Below are 19477 nucleotides of genomic sequence, written 5' to 3'. Positions count from 1 at the left end.
AAGAAAATAAGAAAATGTGAATAACCTAAACATTTATTTTTCCCTTATTGTACTGTAAAATATTTCTAGTAGAAAGAAATATTTAAAATACTATAACAAACACTCATATACTTACCATACAGTTTTCTTAAATTTTAATATTTTATCATATTTGCTTTGTATGTTTTTAAGAAACAAAATATTATAGCAATGTTCGAAACCCCTTGTGAACATTTTTCTAATCCCAGTATCTTTAGAATAAACAAATTGAGATCATGGTAAATTGTGGAAAATTAAATTTTTTATTCCTAGTAATATTCCTTATCATAAACAAAGATAATATAAAATTTAAAAGTTAAAAATATAAGTTTATGAGTTATAATTAACTTGCTAGAACAAATACCTGTTTTGTTAATATATTTTCCTTGGGTTTCTTTGCTATATCTAGCTTCTTAAGGGATTTTGAAATTGCTTTAACTTACACTTTTTCACACACACCTTTATCTCATCTATAAACCAAGGCACACCTCTACTTATCTGACCAGACAAGCACAGAAAATAGCCACAACTTAGAAATCAATGAAAGAGCAGAAATAAAATATTTGTTTATCTGAAGGCCTGTTACAGAAGAGAGGCAGATGAGACTGATCCTGGTGAGGTGACAAAATGGCAATCTAATTCTCTGCAATGAGCCTGGCACAGCTATCACCCTGAGACACTCTATTTGCCACATCACTGTCTAGTTAGGTCTACCTATATGATTAAAAAATGTTTTGAAAGAAAAACTGCTGTTTCATTGTGAAATGCTAATGCAATAATAATAATATATTTACTTCTCTCTTTGAGCATACAGGTGAACTGAAAAAAGATTTTTAATGTTAACATTTAGAATAATTTATTCTTTGGTTTTTATTCCTTTTGCCTTTGGTTAATAACATCTACCTAAGGGGAATTAAAAACTAAGTTTCTTGAAGTCATAGTTTTCACAAATTGCCTTAGACTGAGAGAGAAGGCTAAGAAGTTAAGTGACTTGACCAGGGTCACTGAGCCAGTAGACAGTAGGAGTTGGAATTCAAACCCAGGAGTATTTGTCTCCAAACCTGTGCTCCTCACCACGACAGCAAAATACTCAAGTCCTTTGTGGACCAGTTTTTTTCTCCCTATTCGGAGCCCAGGGAGGATTAAAGTCTGGGCAGGACCAGCCCGGCCAATGCATAAAAAGCCCATCAGCACGCAGCAGCATATTCTTCATTAAACATGGTTATCCATCCCTCTGGCCACAGGCTTGGCTCCCAGAGAGGTCAGCTTCCTTCTCCTATGCAGGACCCGAGTCAGGGTTTCATATGGGCTGCAGCCTCTTTGTAACTTCCAAGGAGACATTTACATATCCAAAGGAAGCACACAAATAGAAATGTTTATTTTGGCCAAATGGAATAATGTTGTTATCCTGGAGGACTGTTGGGGGAAGTCAAAGATGTTGTAGTATCAAAGCAGACATAGAGTTATGAAAGGCAATGCTGCTTGCAAAAACGTCACAGTAATGCACTTCTGCCCTGGAAGGTGTGTCTACAAACAGGAACCCAGCCTCTTTGATTCTCTGTGTTCTGTTAAATAGGGACATGCCACCTTTCTTCTCAAATTTCCTCTACCTCTAGACTTCCTCATGTCAGTATATGACACCTTCATTCCTTCAGTCTAGATACTTGGGAATTGTCCATGACTTATCTTTCTCCCTGATCTTCCCAAATAAAATTAATCATCAGTCCTAAGAATTATTTCCTCTGGACCACTGCCAGAGCCTCCTACTTGATTTCTTTCATTCTTGCTTCCTTTCCCTTCCATTCTCATTTAGCAACCAAAGCAATTCACCATAGGCATAAATTGGATCATTTCATTAACCTTTTACAAAACCTTCAAAGGCTTTCCACTATACTCAGGGCAAAATGTAACATTTCCAAGATGGCCCCCAAGACCTTCCATGACTCTGCCCTTCCACATCTCTGGCTCCCTTAGTGTCCTGCTCCACTCCCTTTCTTTTCTCATGGCAGCCACATTGGCTTTCTTTCACTTCCTCAGCTTCTCCACACATTGGATGCTCTCTGCCTTGGAATCTCATCCCCTACATCTTCCCTGTGGTCAACTGCATCCTTCAGGTTCAAATTAAATGTCACCTTGTCATGGGTATCTTTTCTGATCCTTAATACCAAATAAGGTCTCCCAATATATGGTCTTATAACTCCCATACTATATTTTCATAGCTTATAGTGAATATTAAGATTATATATGCATCTGGGAGCATTTTGTTTTTAATGTCCATCTATCCTACTAGACCTTAACTTTGCTCTATACTTTGTCATTAGCATAAGCTTTATCCATAATGTATGTTCAATAAATGTTGCCTGAATGAATGAACCAATGTGAAAATAAAAAGTAAAAAATATAAAAATATCAAAGTTACAGCTCAGCACATGTTATTTTTCTTCCTTCTGAAAGAACAGCTACTACAACCTACTGCGGCTTCTTTGGCTCAGAAGGGAAACATAAATATATATATATATATATATATATGCACACACACATATATATGTACATATATATACACACACACATGCACACACATACACACACACACACCATATATAGTTATATTAAAATGTGGCCCAAATGCTTATAAGTATCACAGTATTTAAAGGAATTATACTAACAACCTACTACAACTTGGGTCCTTCTTTATAATTGAGAAATGGTTTGCCTAACCTTTACTCATAATACCGTAGTCTAATAATTTATATCAAATACCTATCAAATGTATGTTAATATATTATATATAATTTTAGTTAAAATAGATACATTTTAAAAATTATGAAGAAATCTGTTTGTTGAAATTAGATGTCCAAAAGCTTTAGGTAGATTTGATACCATTCAGAAATTCTGTAGATCTTTTGTTTATAATTTATTGTGTAGCATAAGGTAATGAAGTAAGTACTCTTCTAATTTAAAAAAGAAATTAACTGAACAAACTGGTTTGGTTAGAAATCAATTTCATACAATTAATCAGACATTCCATTCCTGTATTACAAATAGTATCTGGCACTCTCTTGCTTCCAAGGGTGCCAGTGGGTGCCTAGTTCTGTTTTATAAACTGAACTTTCCACAAACCCATTTCTAAAGCTGAAAGGTCCTTGGAGGTCATGTAAGTCCTTTTCCCCAGTTTACAAATGAAACAGCCAAGGCCCTGAGAAGTTACATGGCTTGGCCAATGTGGTGCATTCAGACTGACCGTGCAGCAAAAAATATACCTTAAACTATCAATGACAACAATGATGCCTTATCTCTCTTTTAAGAAACTGTTCACTAGTAGGGACATTAGGGTGTGTAAATATTTGATATTTATTTAATGTCATGTATGGTATAAAGAACAATTCTTGAAACTCAAGGAAGAATAAGAGCACCATTATTCACCACATGACTAATGTCTTTGCTAAAGCTGACTCCTCAACTCAACTCAGTGGAAACAGCTGAGCCTACATGGAGTTCTTAGAGCTGGTCACGCATTACTGCATCCAGCATTATGCTTTAGCAGTGGATGTAAAATGAAAAACAAGAAAGCAATTTGGCTTCTGTGGTGACTGAATGTAATATAAATCATAGAAGTGAGAGGAATGACTCTTTACCTTTAAGTATACAGTGCTGTTTTGTTGTGGCTCAGAAGGAATATATTTATACACACACACACACACACACACACACACATATATATATATCATGTACAGGTCTATTAAAATGTGGCGTGGCCTAAATGCTTATAAGTATCACAGTGGTTTTATCTTCCTTTTTGACAATGTCAGCAACATTTTCTTATAAATTGAATCTATATAATAAAAATCTATCCAATGTGAACAGGTCGAGATCCTAAAGTTGCATTAGAGAATGTTTAAAAATAAGTGTTGCTAGGAAAAAACAAATAAGTGTTGCTTTGGTTTTTTTGTTTGTTTGTTTGTTTCTAGAGACAGGGTCTTGCTTTGTCACCCAGGTTAGAGTACAGTGGTATGATCATAGCTCACTGTAGCCTCAAAAAACTGTGGGATTCAAGTGATCCTCCTGCCTCAGCCTCCCAAATAGCTGAGACTACAGATGCATGCCACTGTGCCTGGCTAACTTTTCTTATTTTTGTAGAGACGTGGTCTCACTATGTTGTCCAGGGTGGTATTCAACTCCTGGCCTCAAGCAATCCTCTTGCCTCGGTCTCCCAAAGTGTGGGATTACAGATGCAAGCAACAGCACCCAGCCTGGTTTGCTTTTAAGAATGGCTATTAGCTAGCACAAGATGAATAAAATATTTCTCAGTCAAAATTATTTAAGATTTATAACAAATACAGAATAATTTTATAATATCAATGTACATATCACATATTTTCATATAAATGATTACATATAAGATATATAAGCTGTTTCCTGTAAAATTATTTAATGCTTATAACCTTTTTGTACTACAACTTTTAGGATACACATTTTCAGAGGTAGCATAAAAAATGTTTTCCTGATCTGATCAAATTATCAAAAATTTAAAATTTTTAGGCTCAGAAGTAATAAAATTGTGTTATACTTTTCCCCACACCAGTTAAATTTCTCTTCACCTTTGAATTCAGCACTGCACCCTCATTGTCCTCATTTTATTTACAGATATATATATTTTTTTTGAGACAGAGTCTCACTCTGTTGCCTGGGCTAGAGTGCCGTGGCATCAGCCTAGCTCACAGCAACCTCAAACTCCTGGGCTCAAGCAATCCTCCTGCCTCAGCCTTCCACGTAGCTGGGACTACAGGCATGCGCCACCATGCCTGGCTAATTTTTTCTGTATATATTTTTAGTTGTCCATATAATTTCTTTCTATTTTTAGTAGAGACGGGGTCTCGCCCTTGCTCAGGCTGGTCTTGAACTCCTGAGCTCAAACAATCTACCCGCCTTGGCCTCCCAGAGTGCTAGGATTACAGGCGTGAGCCACCGCGCCCGGCCCTCATTTTAGTCTAGACTTTTGTCACATCACAGCTGGAGAGTTTCACAGCCCACGTGCCTGCTTCTCCTGCTGCCTCCCCAAGTCCATCCTCCACATGCCACCAGCAACAGCATGATCCTCTACCACCCTTTCACCAGCCTGTTCCTCACTCAAAAAGAGTCAACCCATGCTTCACTGGGCCATGCTGGCATTTGACATGTCTTTCCCTCTTTCTCCTACTACTCCCTAACATGTGGCTTCCCCTGACTCTGCATCCCAATGTTTTCAGTTCCCATCTTTGTACTTGTACATAATCTTCCTGTCAGGCATCCTGGAATACCCTCTCCACACCTCTATGCCCCCAAACTTTCTAAAATCTACAAGTTTTATGGCCCTTTATGGCTGACCTTAATTATCACCCTCTTTGTGAAACTGTCCACACTTATCTGTTCATTCTTGTAGTATATATCTCCAATCCAATACAAAGATGAAGGAGGCATGATCCCTTGTCCTCAAGGGACTATAAATAATAACCACCACCACAATATAATATATTGTACTTACTATGTGCTAGGAAGGAGTCTAAGTACTTTACCTGTATTAATTCATTCAGTCTTCACAAAAACATAATGAAGTAGTTACTACCATTATATTTACTTTGCGGACAAGAAAAGTGAATCCCAGAGAAATTAAATGACTTGCCTAAGATTATACAGATTAAAACCCAGATGCTGGTAGAACTACAATCCCTTGTAAAAGAGATCAAGCATTTAGTGACTCAGCACAATACAATGTATATTGAATTCTTATCATGGAAGCTATTGTGTTATCTACTCTATAAGAGATAAAAAAAATAGTAAGGAAAAAAATCTATATTTCATTTAGCATTTCTGTTATATTCTTTTTGCTAGTCTGTTTCAATTATCAATGATCTTGTGTTTAAATCTTGCTTCCTTAACTGAATGTCTGCAAAGTGTTTATGGCACTAAGTGGAAAGAAACAAATCCACAGATAACTGAATGAGAACTTCTAATATAAGACATTTCAAAAATGCCAGGAGAGATTTATAAACAAGGTTCTAGAGCCTATGTGGGACTGAGACGTGGGAGTAGAATGTTGGGGCTGGAGTGAAAAACCTAAATGTTGCTCTAAAAAGTTTAATCTGTGTGCAACATATAATGGAGGGACACAAGGAAAAAGATAGAAGAAAGGCACAGCAGTGGGAGTGGGAAAAAAGGAAGGACACGCTGATGTGGTGGAGTAGGGACATGAGGGCTCGGGGCTGGCCTTTCCCTCACCATTACCCACAGCACTCCCTGACTAGCCCATGCCTTGACCCATGACTATATTTAACTACCTATATTTAATTTATCATTTTGGTTATATTCTTTCTTCCTTTAATCTTTGACTTATGACAATGAATGTAATTTTGAGCTTCTCATTAGAAGCTCACAGGTTGGATTGGGACCACACGGTGGCAGATCAAGGACAAGTGCTAGCTATACCTTTGCATAACTACAGAAGCTGTAATACTTAAAATTTTAAGCATACACATGAGATTTAATAACTAATTATTAAATTGCTAATTATAAAACTGAATGAGAACTGCTACACCCCTGACTTCCTCGTTCAGATCTACAGATACATGTTTTGGCCCCATCTCATATCCCACAGAACCAAAGATGCCCCAACTCTGTGCTGGGAGTCGTGTGAGCACAGATTATTTTCAGATCATAAAGTCTCATTGCAAGAATAGGCCTAGTCATTTCCTCAGAATAGCTTGCAGTCTTTTAACTTTGTCACCGAAGTTTTAAAAATATATTTAAAAATTATTTTTCTGTTTTTTATGAATTAAGTACTTAACAAGATTAAAGGCTAATGAACCATTTTAAGTCTTGGTGTTAGAATTACCTAAACCAATGGGACTCTGACTAAAAGCCTCATTGTCTCCTTTTCATGACCTCATAGATCACAGGTAAAGTAGAACATATTAAGGGAGGCTCTACCTGGAAATGTACACAATAGCCTGTCTTCCAAGTTGGCACAGTCTCCAAGATTGCTTTCTAGCTTACAGGAGGGAAGAACATTAAAAAAAACAAAAAAACTGCAAGGACTTGCCAAAACCAATGGCATCTTGTGATTCCACAGCTGGTGTCTCAGGATCACTACGAAAAAGAGAGGAAGTTTCTTGTTCAAAGTTCCTGTTTTGTGTGTCTGAAAACAAGTGACTAATTGATCCAGAGATCTTTAATGTCTCAATGCCAGAGATCATCAGAACTATGCCCTTACAAGGTCTAGGAGATGGAAGAAAGAAAAAAATGGAAAAGCAAACAAAAGTAGCTCTCCTTAGATTTTTCTTCCTTTTTTTTTTTTTTTTAAGATCAAACTCCAGGAAAGGAAAAAATTACTTAATTTGAACGTTCAAAGAAAAGTTAGAAAAATAAAAGCAGCTCTTGGCTTGGACATCAAAAATATATGAGGAGTCTGCACTCATATATTTTCTTGGGCATTCACATAATGTTCAAAAACTGTCACAGTGGGCCAGGTGTGGTGGCTCATGCCTGTAATCCCAGCACTCTGGGAGGCCGAGGTGGGAGCATTGCTTGAGCTCAGGAGTTCAAGACCAGCCTGAGCAAGACTGAGACTGTGTCTACTAAAAATAGAAAAAATTAGCTGAGTGCAGTGGCATGTGCCTGTAGTCCCAGCTTCTTGGGAGGCTGAGGCAGAGGGATGGCTTGAGCCCAAGAGTTTGATATTGCAGTGAGCTACAATGATGCCACTGCACTTTAGCCTGGATGACAGAGTGAGACTCTGTCTCAAAAAACAACAACAAAAACAAAAAAAAATTGTCACAGTGGAAGAAATAGTACATTCTGTCTACAGATGTCCTTGTAATACTAAAAGACAGTCTCATAAACCAGGATCATAAACATATACAGGAGAAGTATCTATATCAGCATCATCAAACATTTCTGAAGGAATCTTTGAAAGTATTTCTTGTTTAGTTTATATAAAGCTTGAAGCTATAGAAGAGGGAAAATGAAAAAAGGCAAATTTGGAAGATTAACTTTGACAGAAAGCCAAGACAAAGAATTTTCATAACTCTGGCCCACACAGTCTTGGTTCAGGTCTTGCATATTTATATTTCTAAGCAGAGCACGCAATAAAACAAAAACCTCTCCACCATGTGGAAGATAACCTGAAGGATTTCCAGTGAAACTGAAATTAATTTTTAAAGCTTAGCTTATTGTAACAGCAGATTTATGTGAGCAAGAACAACAAAACCTAAAAGTTTCACTGTTTTTAATTAAAAATGGGACCAAAAGACTAAGGTTAAACTGAATCACAACACTTTTCTGACAAGTTCTCTGACATTTTATGTTTTTCAACATTTTTATTTTGCCTAATGCTATCACCTTGGGATACTTGTATTTCCAGTGTTTCTTTATCCATAGACCATCAGACAATCACTTTTTTCTTTCTGAAGAAACAATACTGTTTTTAAAACTCCAACCAGGATTAAGCTTTTGGCAGCATAGCAAAAGTCTACACAAATGAATTAAAAGCATTAGTCTAGCAGTTAGAATATTTAGTGCCTCATTAGTTGAAAGGAGCAATGTTCCACAAAGGTAATCTATCAAGAAATACAAGCTTTTTTCTTGGTCTAGATTTGTAGTTAATCCACCTGGAGATGCTCCTGGCATTTTAATTTTGTGCTAAAAGTAGAGAAGTGTTAGAAAGAACTATGGCAGTGGAATGGATTCAGTGCCCGTTAGTACAAAGGGAGAAAAATGATCATCAAAATAGTGAATATATCCAGAGAGATGAGAGCAAATACTAGCAGAAATACAATAAATGCCTTTCAGATTTGGTCTCAGTAAAGACATTTCTTGGTCTCCATTTAGATCATTTTAAACTGGAACCATTGCTGTTTCTCTCATAAACAAGAAGTGCTCTTGCACAATAACACAGATAGAATGATACCAAGCCAGTGAGGCTAAAGATCCTTTGTGACCCAAATCAAAGAGTGACATTTAAAAAAAAAAGCTACAGAGTAATCTGACATGGTTCATCCTATCCAAAGTACAAAAAACAATCATTACACTTTCTATTTTCAATTCCACTAGCTCATGCTTCCAAGTGTTTGTTATTTCAGGAGCATCTTTTATGCTCTTGCAAAGCATTTCTCAACCTGCTGTGACTGCTAAGTTGGAGCTCAGACCACTGAAGTAGGGGGGAAAAAAAGCTGGTAAAAACAAAAGACCCAGGCTCCTGCTGCAGACTGTCTTCTGGGAAATGCTATCAAAACTATAAACATTTCAATCAATATAAGTCACATAAAATCCCAAATTTTCAGAAAATTTTTTATGCCTATGAAAAGACTGCATTGAAGAAAAAAAATGGCAATGCATCACAAATATATTTTGCAGAGTAATGTGAATTTTTTGAGCACAAGTGTCAAACAGAGGTAAAAATGCAATATAGTTGCTTTTTTCTGGCAAAGTCTTTTTGCTTACCTGAGGTATCACTCCAAAGGCTTTCCTCCACTGTTGCAAAGTTATTGAATCCCAAGAGACACCATCAATCTGGATTTCTCCTTCAGTGTTCAGTAGTCTCAAAAAAGCCGATAACAAGGTGCTCTTCCCTGATCCAGTTCTTCCCAAGAGGCCCACCTGTAAGGTAAAAGTGATGGGATTATTCCTGTGACATTCAGACACCATGCCTTAAATGTAATTCAGCATTGGACTTCAATAAAAACCATTGGAATACTTTCTCTTGTCATCAGATTTTCACTTACTCATTCAAACCTTTCTGCACACTCCCAATCCTGACCAACATTGATACATGGTGAAGAGCAATGCTGGAACACGATAGAGAAACTGGAGATAAGGAATTGGACCCCTGATGCTGGCTTCATTTATCACTGACCTTTACTAAAGATTGAAAACATCCAGTTTGCATTAAAGACAAGCAAAGATAGTGTCTTCATGCACATCATCTCTAAAGAGGGGGTCAAGCCAGAAGCAGAGGCCTGCAGCTTGATCTAGTCCCCAAAGTGGATATGACTTGAAAATTAATTAATCTGAAATAGTTCTAATATTTAGTATATTAGACAGTAATACTTAATATTACTGTCCCCAGTAAGTTAATTATGTCAAATTCAGGCCTAACAATAAACAAGAATATGTTCAGGCACCAGTGTCTTTTCAGAGAAGGCAGGTTCAACCAAGGCTTACCATGCCTCAGTGGACTAGCACTTTAGACAGTTGTCAAATCAAATTCTTACATCCACGCTGATTGGCAAGATAGGAATTTTGGAAAGCAAAAAGGATATTAAGGAAAAGGAAGAAACTATTTGTGTTACCTAAAAATGGTAAGAGCATAGCATGGAAATGAGAACATCATGTAGTACTGTGGGTGGTCCACAGACAGCCCCAACTCTGAGTTCTGATGTCAGCTCAGAAGCCAGCACTTGAAGGTGCTTTGAACAGGGCAGAACATTCCTGCAGTCATTAGCTGACCATTAAATGAACTGCCTGACATTTGGTGGCACTGAATAACTGTTCGTTACCTTTCCCTTAAATCTGCAGTCCCCACTTTCCATCTGTGGCTGGTTAGGAACTGGGCACACAGCAGGGAGGCTGGGGAGCCAGCCAAGCTTCATCCATATTTACAGCTGCTCCTCATCCCTCACATCATCGCATAAGCCCCGCCTCCTCTCAGATCAGCGGCATTAGATTCTCAGGATTGAAAACCCTACTGTAAACTGCATATGTGAGGGAGCTTAGCTGGTTGCTTCTTAAGAGAATCTAATGCCTGATGATCTGAGGTGGAGCTGAGGCAGTGATGCTAGTGCTGGGGAGCAGCTGCAAACACACATTATCATTATTAGAGAGGTTTAGACTGCACAATAAACGGGATGCACTTGAATCATCCCGAACCCATCCCTCCCCCACCCCCGTCCATGGAAAAATTGTCTTCCTTGAAACTGGTCCCTGGTGGCAAAAAGGTTGGGGACCACTGCCTTACATCATTCCTATTAATATATTTTTTTAATCATTTAGCCTTTTTATAGTATAGCTGAGCAAGTGATCTTTTAAAGTAGTACTTTTCAACTATCTGTGGTGAAGGATGGTTTTGTTTTATTTTTTAATTTTCAATTCACTGCAAATTAGTACTTTTAAGTATATATAATAAAATGAATTTCTAAATGTTTACTCTCAATTTCTATACTTATCTTGTCACAGACCAGTAATAGTTTGTAAATTAGAACCAGTGCATGGACCACAGTAAATATTTTAGAGTACATAACAACCCTTAATAATAATAATAATGATAATAATAATAATTTATTCATGCCTGTAGTCCCAGCTATTTGGGAGGCTGAGGTGGGAGGATTGCTTGAGCCCAGGAGTTCAAAGTCAGCCTAGGTAACATAGCAAGACCCTGTCTCAAAAAAGAATTAATAATGATATCATCTAAGTATAATGACAATTTCATTTCTTCCTTTTTAATACTAATGCCTAGAATTTATTATTGTCTTATTGCACTGGCTAGGACCTCTACCACATTGTTGAATAGAAATTAGATAGGGGGCATGGATATCAGGTTCATGATTTTAAAGGGAATACTTGTAAAGTTTTGACATTTCAAAAATATATTCAACTATGATATATCAATAAAAAAATTAAAAAGTTTCCACATTTAGGATAAGAAAAAAAAAATAGTAATAGCTTACAGACCACTTATTAGGAGCCTGGTGATGAACTAGGCCTTTGGGATAAGATGGTAAACAATAATGACACAATTGTCTTCCTATCCATTGTAAGAGCCCTACAATGGGACTTTCACAAGTTTGTTCTCTGAGTCAACTGAGAAAACCAGATCAACCAAATGTTCTACACAAAATCCTGCTGAGTTTCTTCATAGTAATAATCACAGTTATTATTTTATTTATTTTTTCTTGATTATTGCTTGTCTTCACCCTAAGAATATAAGTTTAACAAGAGCAGGGTACTCTATCTTGTTTTCCGTTGAATTCTCAGCCCCTGGCATAGTGCTTGGTTTACACAAAGTGCTCAATAAATATTTGGATTGACTGAGGGATAGTCAGATGGAAGAATCAATGGATGGATGATCAGATGAATGAAAAAATGTATTTAGCTGATCTAATAAATATTAATAAATGAATTCAGTCAATTTTGGTCAATTACCAGATCAACTCTTAACTTTAAAATCTTGTGAAATTTCATGTGCACACTTCCATTTCTGAATTGGCCCTTGTTGCAAAAGCACATTCACTGTATGTCATGACTTTTCAAACACAACAGCAAAGCTTTGTATAAGCCATCTGAATATGCTCAGTGAGGGTGAGGTACGGGGGAAGAGAAGAAAAGCAAGTTCTGTAGGTGGAAGTGACTTGCTCTAAGGTTAATCATATCAAGAATTTTTGGTGAAAGTGCCTTGAGATCTAAAGCCCTATATCATTAGTCAGGGTTCTAATGATGATTAGATAAATGACCACATTTCCTTTCCTTCAGAAACAAATAGTGAAATCTTTAGGGAACTCGGTTTTTATGTTGGGATAAGACTGGATCAAGAGGTAATTTGTAAATCTTTTGTTTAGCTTTAAAGTTTTTTTAGCTATTGCTCTGGTTTCCTTATATCATTAAACTGTTGGTCATGCATTATGTCTGACGTGTTTTTCAACAGCTAGGAATCACACTGGTTTTTACCTATGTTTATATAATTGGCACATAGTAATTCTTTTCCGGGGTTTGTTTTTCCAGGCTTCTCAGTGATCTGTTGAGTAAGGCTAGAGTACTTCCTGCAAACAAGCTTTTAAAGACATACCCTAATTCTAAGTCAGTATTTTCTGGTAACTTCAATGCACCTCCTCCCTGAGAAGTTTGGATCAAGATAAATCAAAATATTATGTGGAGAGTTAAACAGTGTTAAGTCTGGTGCTAGCTGTAATTGCATTGTATGGTTCCATGAATAGAACGGTCTCAGTACATTCCTCTCGGGGTGTCTTACTCACTATTTTAATAGTGTAATAAATGAAAACCTCTTGTAATTATTTTTCATTTCCTTGTGGTTTCCAGAAATCAAGATGCCAAGTCAAGTGAAATTTATATCCACAAGGTGATTACAATTGAATGTTTTATATGTTCATATATCTCTGTTAATAAAACAGTCTTGAGAATATGCTATCCATAAACCCAGTATAAGTTCCTGAATGATTCAACTACTTAACACCTATTTTCATCAAGTCAAAAAATGGGGTATATGTTTAATAAATCAAACAGGCATTTAGGTGATTGTGCTGATATGACTGAACCCTTGATATTCTTATAAATTATTTCTGGCATAGTATTTTGAAAGGACTACAACTGGAGAAAGCAGCTAAATTCACACAAAACATCTTAAAGTACTATTAAATATCTTTTTAATCAGAGAACTGTCCAGTACTATATGTAATACATCCTCTGAAGAATTCTGATAAATCCAGGTTTATAATGAAGAACCTGACTCCAAATTAAGATCCAAGCCTACATTTTGAGAGGAAAAAAGAAAAGGAAAAAAAAAAGATATTCTAGTTGGAGGAAGGTGATCTGACTATTAAAATTTAGACAAAAAGTCAAAAGCTTTTAAGAAAAAACTATTTGAAGTTAGTGGTGTGTGCCTGTAGTCCCAGCCCAGGTGTCTAAGGCTGCAGTGCGATATGGTCCTGTCACTGCACTCCAGCCTCGGGGACAGAACGAGACCCTGTCTCAAAAAAAGAAAGAAAAAAAAGAAGATAAAGGAAAAAAAACTATTTGAGATTAAAAAGAAAAATAGATTTTTAAAGTAACAGTTGTGAAATAGTGCTTTCTCACGCTTTGAAAATAAAAACCTTTAAAGTATAGGTTCTGTGAATTAAAGGTCTCAATTAAGAGCAAATAAAGTAATGACATCTTTTCCCTAAAGTAATTGCTATGGACAAAGTGTTATGAAGATTGAATAATTTTTCTGCACAAAATATTGATTTTTTTTAACCTATTCACCACATAGACCAAGAACACGGAAATCCATTAAAAATGAAATGAGCTACCCACTTAAGCCTTTAATTTTCAACTGCTTTCCACCCCTCCCCCCAGAAGAGTAATTAGCCCACAGCTGAGTTTGCAGTGTTTTTGGATATCCAAAATAGTATACTAAATTTGAGTCTACTTCTTAATTCAGCATATTAGAAGTATGTTTGGAGCATCCTTTTATATTAATAGTTTGCAAGATACTGTTAATATGTTCTAAAGACAAGGCAGTAGAAATGACTTTTTTTTTTTTTTTTTTTGAGACAGGCTCTTGTTCTGTCACCTTGGCTAGTGTAGTGGTGTCATCATAGCTCACTGCAACCTCAAACTCCTGGGCTCAGGTGATTGAGTCATAGCCTGCCACAGTCTCCCACATAGCTGGAACTACAGTCGAGCACCACCATGCTTGGCTAAGTTTTGTATTTTTTGTAGGTCTTGCTCTTGCTCAGGCTGGACTCAAACTCCTGAACTCAAGCAACCCTCCTGCCCTGGCCTCCTAAAGTGCTAGAATACAGGCATGAGCCACGGCACTTGGCCCAGAAATGACATTCTTATGAGATCTACTCAGAATGATATTTTAAGAATCAATTCCTAGTCTAAGGAAGCTATGACTTACAAATAGGTATAAGCCATTCATTCACTCATTCATTCATTCACTTAAAATCTATTGAGGCATTACCTAATGTGCTATGCAAAGGGATAAAAAAATTAAAAACAAGACTTTCAGGTTCCCGTCTGGCTCGTATGAAGTTTAGAAGTGGCCACTCTACCCTGACAACAAGAAGAAAGCTGAGAAAACTGAAAAATCAACAACTATTTTAGACCTACCAGAGATGTGAGGTCACAGGGCAAACCACTGCCTCCCTGCAAACTGAAGAGACAGACAAGCAGATACAGAGAATTACAACTTACAGGACAGAAACCAACAAGCAAAAACCTCTGAGGGATGTAATACCAGGATAAGAAAACCTAAAATGTAACTGACAAATTGCTGGAGACTCAGTGTAGACAAGTTTGAGAGTAAGGAAATTCCAAGGGGCCCAGGCATGGGAGGACCTCTGTACTTTTATGAATTTTGCCTCCAGAAGGCCTGCCAGTTCTCACATTGAAGGTCAGAGAAAAATCCACTCATGCTTCTAGCAGGTAGAGGGGAAAAGCAAACATTTTGAAATATGCCAGAGTATTCTGGTCCTCTTTGCAGGCCTGACCTATTGGGGGTTTTTCCAGAGCCTAACAGATCTAGGGGAAGGGAAATAACTGGACCCCATCCTACTCTAGCCATTCTGTCCTATCTAAGGGCATGAAAAAGCTGAGAAGTACTTGTGAAGTTCACAGCTCAAAGGCACAGGCTCACAAAAAGACAAAGTTCTAATCAAAGGACCATAGAGTGCTTCTTCCACTCCCCTAACACACCTTACCACTACATTACTACAGGCCTATTTACTGCAGTTCCTTTTATCCAGTACATCATGTCCACCTTTTGACAAAAAATTACAAGGCATACTAAAAGGTAAAAAACACACTTTAAAGACACAGAACCGGACTTAGATATGACAGGAATGTTTCAATGAATAGACCAAGAATTTAAAACAACTATGATTAATGTGCTAAGAGCTTTAATGGAAAAATTAAATAATAGGCAAGAACAGATGGATAATGTAAGCAGAAAAATGGAAATTCTAAGACAGAATCAAAAGAAATTCTAGAGATCAAAAACAACTGTAACAAAAATGAAGAATGCTTTTGATGGCCTCATTAGTAGACTGAACATGGCTGAGTAAAGAATCTCTGAGCCTAAGGATATGTCAATAGTAACTTCCAACACTGAAAAGCAAAGAAAAAAAGACTGAAAAAACAACAGAATATCCAAGAACTGTGAAATAACTACAGAAAGTATACCATAGGTATAACGGGAATACTAGAAGGAGAAGAAAAAAAAAAGGAGAAGAAATATTTGAAACAATAATAACTAAGAATTTCCCCAAGTTAGTGTCAGATACCATAACATATACCCAAGAAGCTCAGAGAAAATCAAGCAGAATAATGCCAAAAAACTACACATAGGCACATCATCTTCAAACGGAAGAAAATCAAAGAAAAAGCTAAATGAAAAATCTTGAAAAAAGCCAGAAGAAAAAATATCTTACCTATAGAAAAGAAAAGAATTACATCTAACTTCTCAGAAACCATGCAAGCAAGAAGAGAATGGAATGAAAATACTTAAAAGTTTTGTGAAAAAGAACCCACCATTCTAGAATTCTGTACCCTGTGAAATTATCCTTCAAAAGTGAAGGGGAAATAAAGTCTTTATCAGACAAACAAAAATTGATGGAATCTGTTGTCAGTATACCTGCCTATCAAGCAATATTAAAAGAAGTTTCTCTGAGAAAAGGAAAATAATATAGGTCAGAAACTTGAATCTACATAAAAAAGGAAAAATATTGGAGAATGAATAAATGAAGGAAAATTAGTACTTTTATTTTTCTTATTCTTAATTGATCTCATCTCACAGATAACAGTTTGCTCAAAATAATAATTATAACTGTGTATCCAATCACATATATGTGTATATAATTAAGGATACATGTATATAAGTGAATGAAGTGATAGCAAGAATACAAGGGACAGGAGGGAGGAACAGGGAATATTTTGTTGTTACAAGGTACTTGCACTATTCATGAAATGGTATTGCATTATTTGAAAATGGACTTCAATTAATTGTAAAATGTATATGGCAACCACTAAAAATGATTAATAAAAGTAGAATTGATATACTAAGAAAGGAGACAAATGGAATCATATAAAATGCTCCATTAAAACCACAATGGAAAGAAAAAGAGTAGAAGATAAAAACAAGAACAAAGAACAAAGGCAACAAACAGAAAATAGTAAAAAATATGGCATATATTTATTTAACTATAGCAATAACACTTAAAATACCAATAGACTAAATACACCAATTAACAAAGATTGTCAGAGTAGATTAAAAATCAAGACTCAACTACATGTTGTCTATAAGAAACTTACTTTAAATTTGAAGACACATATATTATAGATTAAAAGTAAAGAGATGAAGAAAGTTAAACCATATTAATATTAATTAAAAGAAAATTAAAGTAGTTATATTACTTTCAGAAAGAGCAGACTTCAGAGCAAGGGAAGTTATCAGAAATAAAGAGGGGCATTACACAAGGATAAAGGAGTTATTTATCTAAAACACATACCAATTCTTGATGTGTATAAGCCTAGCAACAAAGTATCAAAAGATGTGAAGCAAAAAATGATAGAACTATAAAGAAAAATAGGAAAATCCACTATTATAGTTAGAGGCTTCAATGCCCCTCTATAAAAAAAATGGACAGATCCAGCAGGCAGAAAATCAGTAAAGACATAGTTGAATTCAATAGCATCATCAATCAAGTGGACAGAATTGACATCTTTAGACTACATTCAACAACAGCAGAATACATATTCTTCTCAAGCTCACATAGAACGTTCACCAAGACAGACCACATTCTGGGCCATAAAACATACCTTAACAAATTTAAAAAATTAGAAATCATAAAACATATGTTCTCAGACCACAATGAAATTAAACTAGAAATCAATAACAGATAGTTAGAAAATAAAAAAAAATATTTGGCAATGAAACAACACAATTTTAAATAACACATGGATCAAAAGAGAAATATCAAGAAACATTTTAAAATATTTTGAACTAAATGAACATGAAAATACAGTTTATGAAAATTTGCAAAATCAGTGCTTAGAGGGAAATTTGTATCATTGAATGCACATATTAGAAACAACATAAGACATAAAATCAATCATACAAGCTTCCACTTTAGAAACCTAGAAGATCAAATTAAATCAAAACTAAGAAGAAAAAGAAATCTTTCTTCAGAAACTGAAAACAGGAAATCAATAGGGAAAATGAACAAAACTAAAACTTGATTCATTGAAAAATATCAATAAAATAGATGTCTCTAGCCTGTCTAACAAAGAAAAAAAAGAGATGGTACAAATTTCTAATATCAATAATGAAAAGGAAGACATTATTACAGATTCTATGGACATTAAAAGGATAACAAAGAAATGCTATGAATAACTCTGTGCCCACAAATTTGATAACCTAGATGAAATGGACCAATTGTATGAAAGATACAATCTACCAAAACTCACACAAGAAAATATAGATAATCTGAACGGGCCTATATCTATTTAAAAAAATTGAATCAATGATTAATGATCTTCCAAAAGAGAATGTGCTGGGCCCAGATGGGCTCACTGATGAATTCCACAAAATGTTTACAGTAGAGACTTTACAAGTTATCTGCAATCTTTTCCAGAATATAAAAGCAGAAGAAATACTTCCTAACTCATTCTGTGAAACCAGCATTATCTTAATATCACAAGCAGACAAAGATGTCACAGGAAAACTATAGACATATTTCTCATGAACATAGATGCAAAAATCCTCAACAAAATATTAGCAAATTGAATCCAACAATGTATAAAAATAATTATACACCACAACCAAGTGGGATTTATTCCAGGTATGCAAGGTTGATTTAACATACAATTAATTAATGTAATCCATACATCAATAGGCTAAAGAAAAAAAACCCAAATGATCATATCAATAGATGTAGAAAAACATTTGACAAAATCTAGTACCCATTCCTGATAAAAACTCTTACCAAACTAGGAATAGAGGGAGACTTTCTCAACTTAAAAAGCATCTACAAAAATCCTACAGCTAAGGCCAGGCACGGTGGCTCATGCTTGTAATCCTGGCACTCTGGGAGGCTGAGGCCGGTGGATTGTTTGAGCTCAGGAGTTCGAGACCAGCCTGAGCAAGAATGAGACCCTATCTCTACTAAAAATAGAAAGAAATTAGCTGGACAACTAAAAATATATATAGAAAAAATTAGCCAGGCATGGTGGTGCATGCCTGTAATCCCAGCTACTCAGGAGGCTGAGGCAGAAAGATAGCTTGAGCCCAGGAGTTTGAGGTTGCTGTGAGCTAGGCTGACACCACAGCACTCTAGCCTGGCCAACAGAGTGAGACTCTGTCAAAAAAAAAACCAAACAAAACAAACCTACAGCTAGCATAATACTTAATGGTAAGAAACTTGGAGTTTTCCCACTAAGATCAGGAATAAGGCAAAGATATATATCCCTTCTCACTAGTAATCTCAACGTCATAGTAGAAGTCTCAGCTAATGCAATAAGACAAGAAAAGGAGATAAAAGGTACACAGATTGGAAAGAAAGAAATAAAACTCTATGTTCACAGATGTGATCATCTATGTAGAAAATCAGAAAGAATTGACAAAAAATTTCTTACTAATAAGTGATTATAGTAAGGTAGCAAGATACAAGGTGAATATGCAAAAATTAATTGCTTTCCTATATAACAGCAATAA

At 35.9% G+C, this 19477-nt stretch overlaps 1 protein-coding gene across 1 annotated transcript in view; it reads right to left on the bottom strand.

Moving 5' to 3' along the window:
- CFTR (CF transmembrane conductance regulator) overlaps window positions 1–19477 on the bottom strand; it is a 164442-nt gene that overhangs the window by 13336 nt on the left and 131629 nt on the right. The window contains exon 23 of the mRNA XM_069462057.1: window positions 9493–9648. Within this exon, the coding sequence (XP_069318158.1) occupies window positions 9493–9648 (156 nt within the window). The remainder of the gene's footprint in view (window positions 1–9492; window positions 9649–19477) is intronic.

The sequence above is a fragment of the Eulemur rufifrons genome, chromosome 29 (genome assembly GCF_041146395.1).
Source record: "Eulemur rufifrons isolate Redbay chromosome 29, OSU_ERuf_1, whole genome shotgun sequence".
In the NCBI taxonomy this organism is placed as follows: Eukaryota; Metazoa; Chordata; class Mammalia; order Primates; family Lemuridae; genus Eulemur; species Eulemur rufifrons.
The sequence above is the reverse complement of the archived record's forward strand: the minus strand, read 5'-3'. Positions and strand labels throughout refer to the sequence as shown.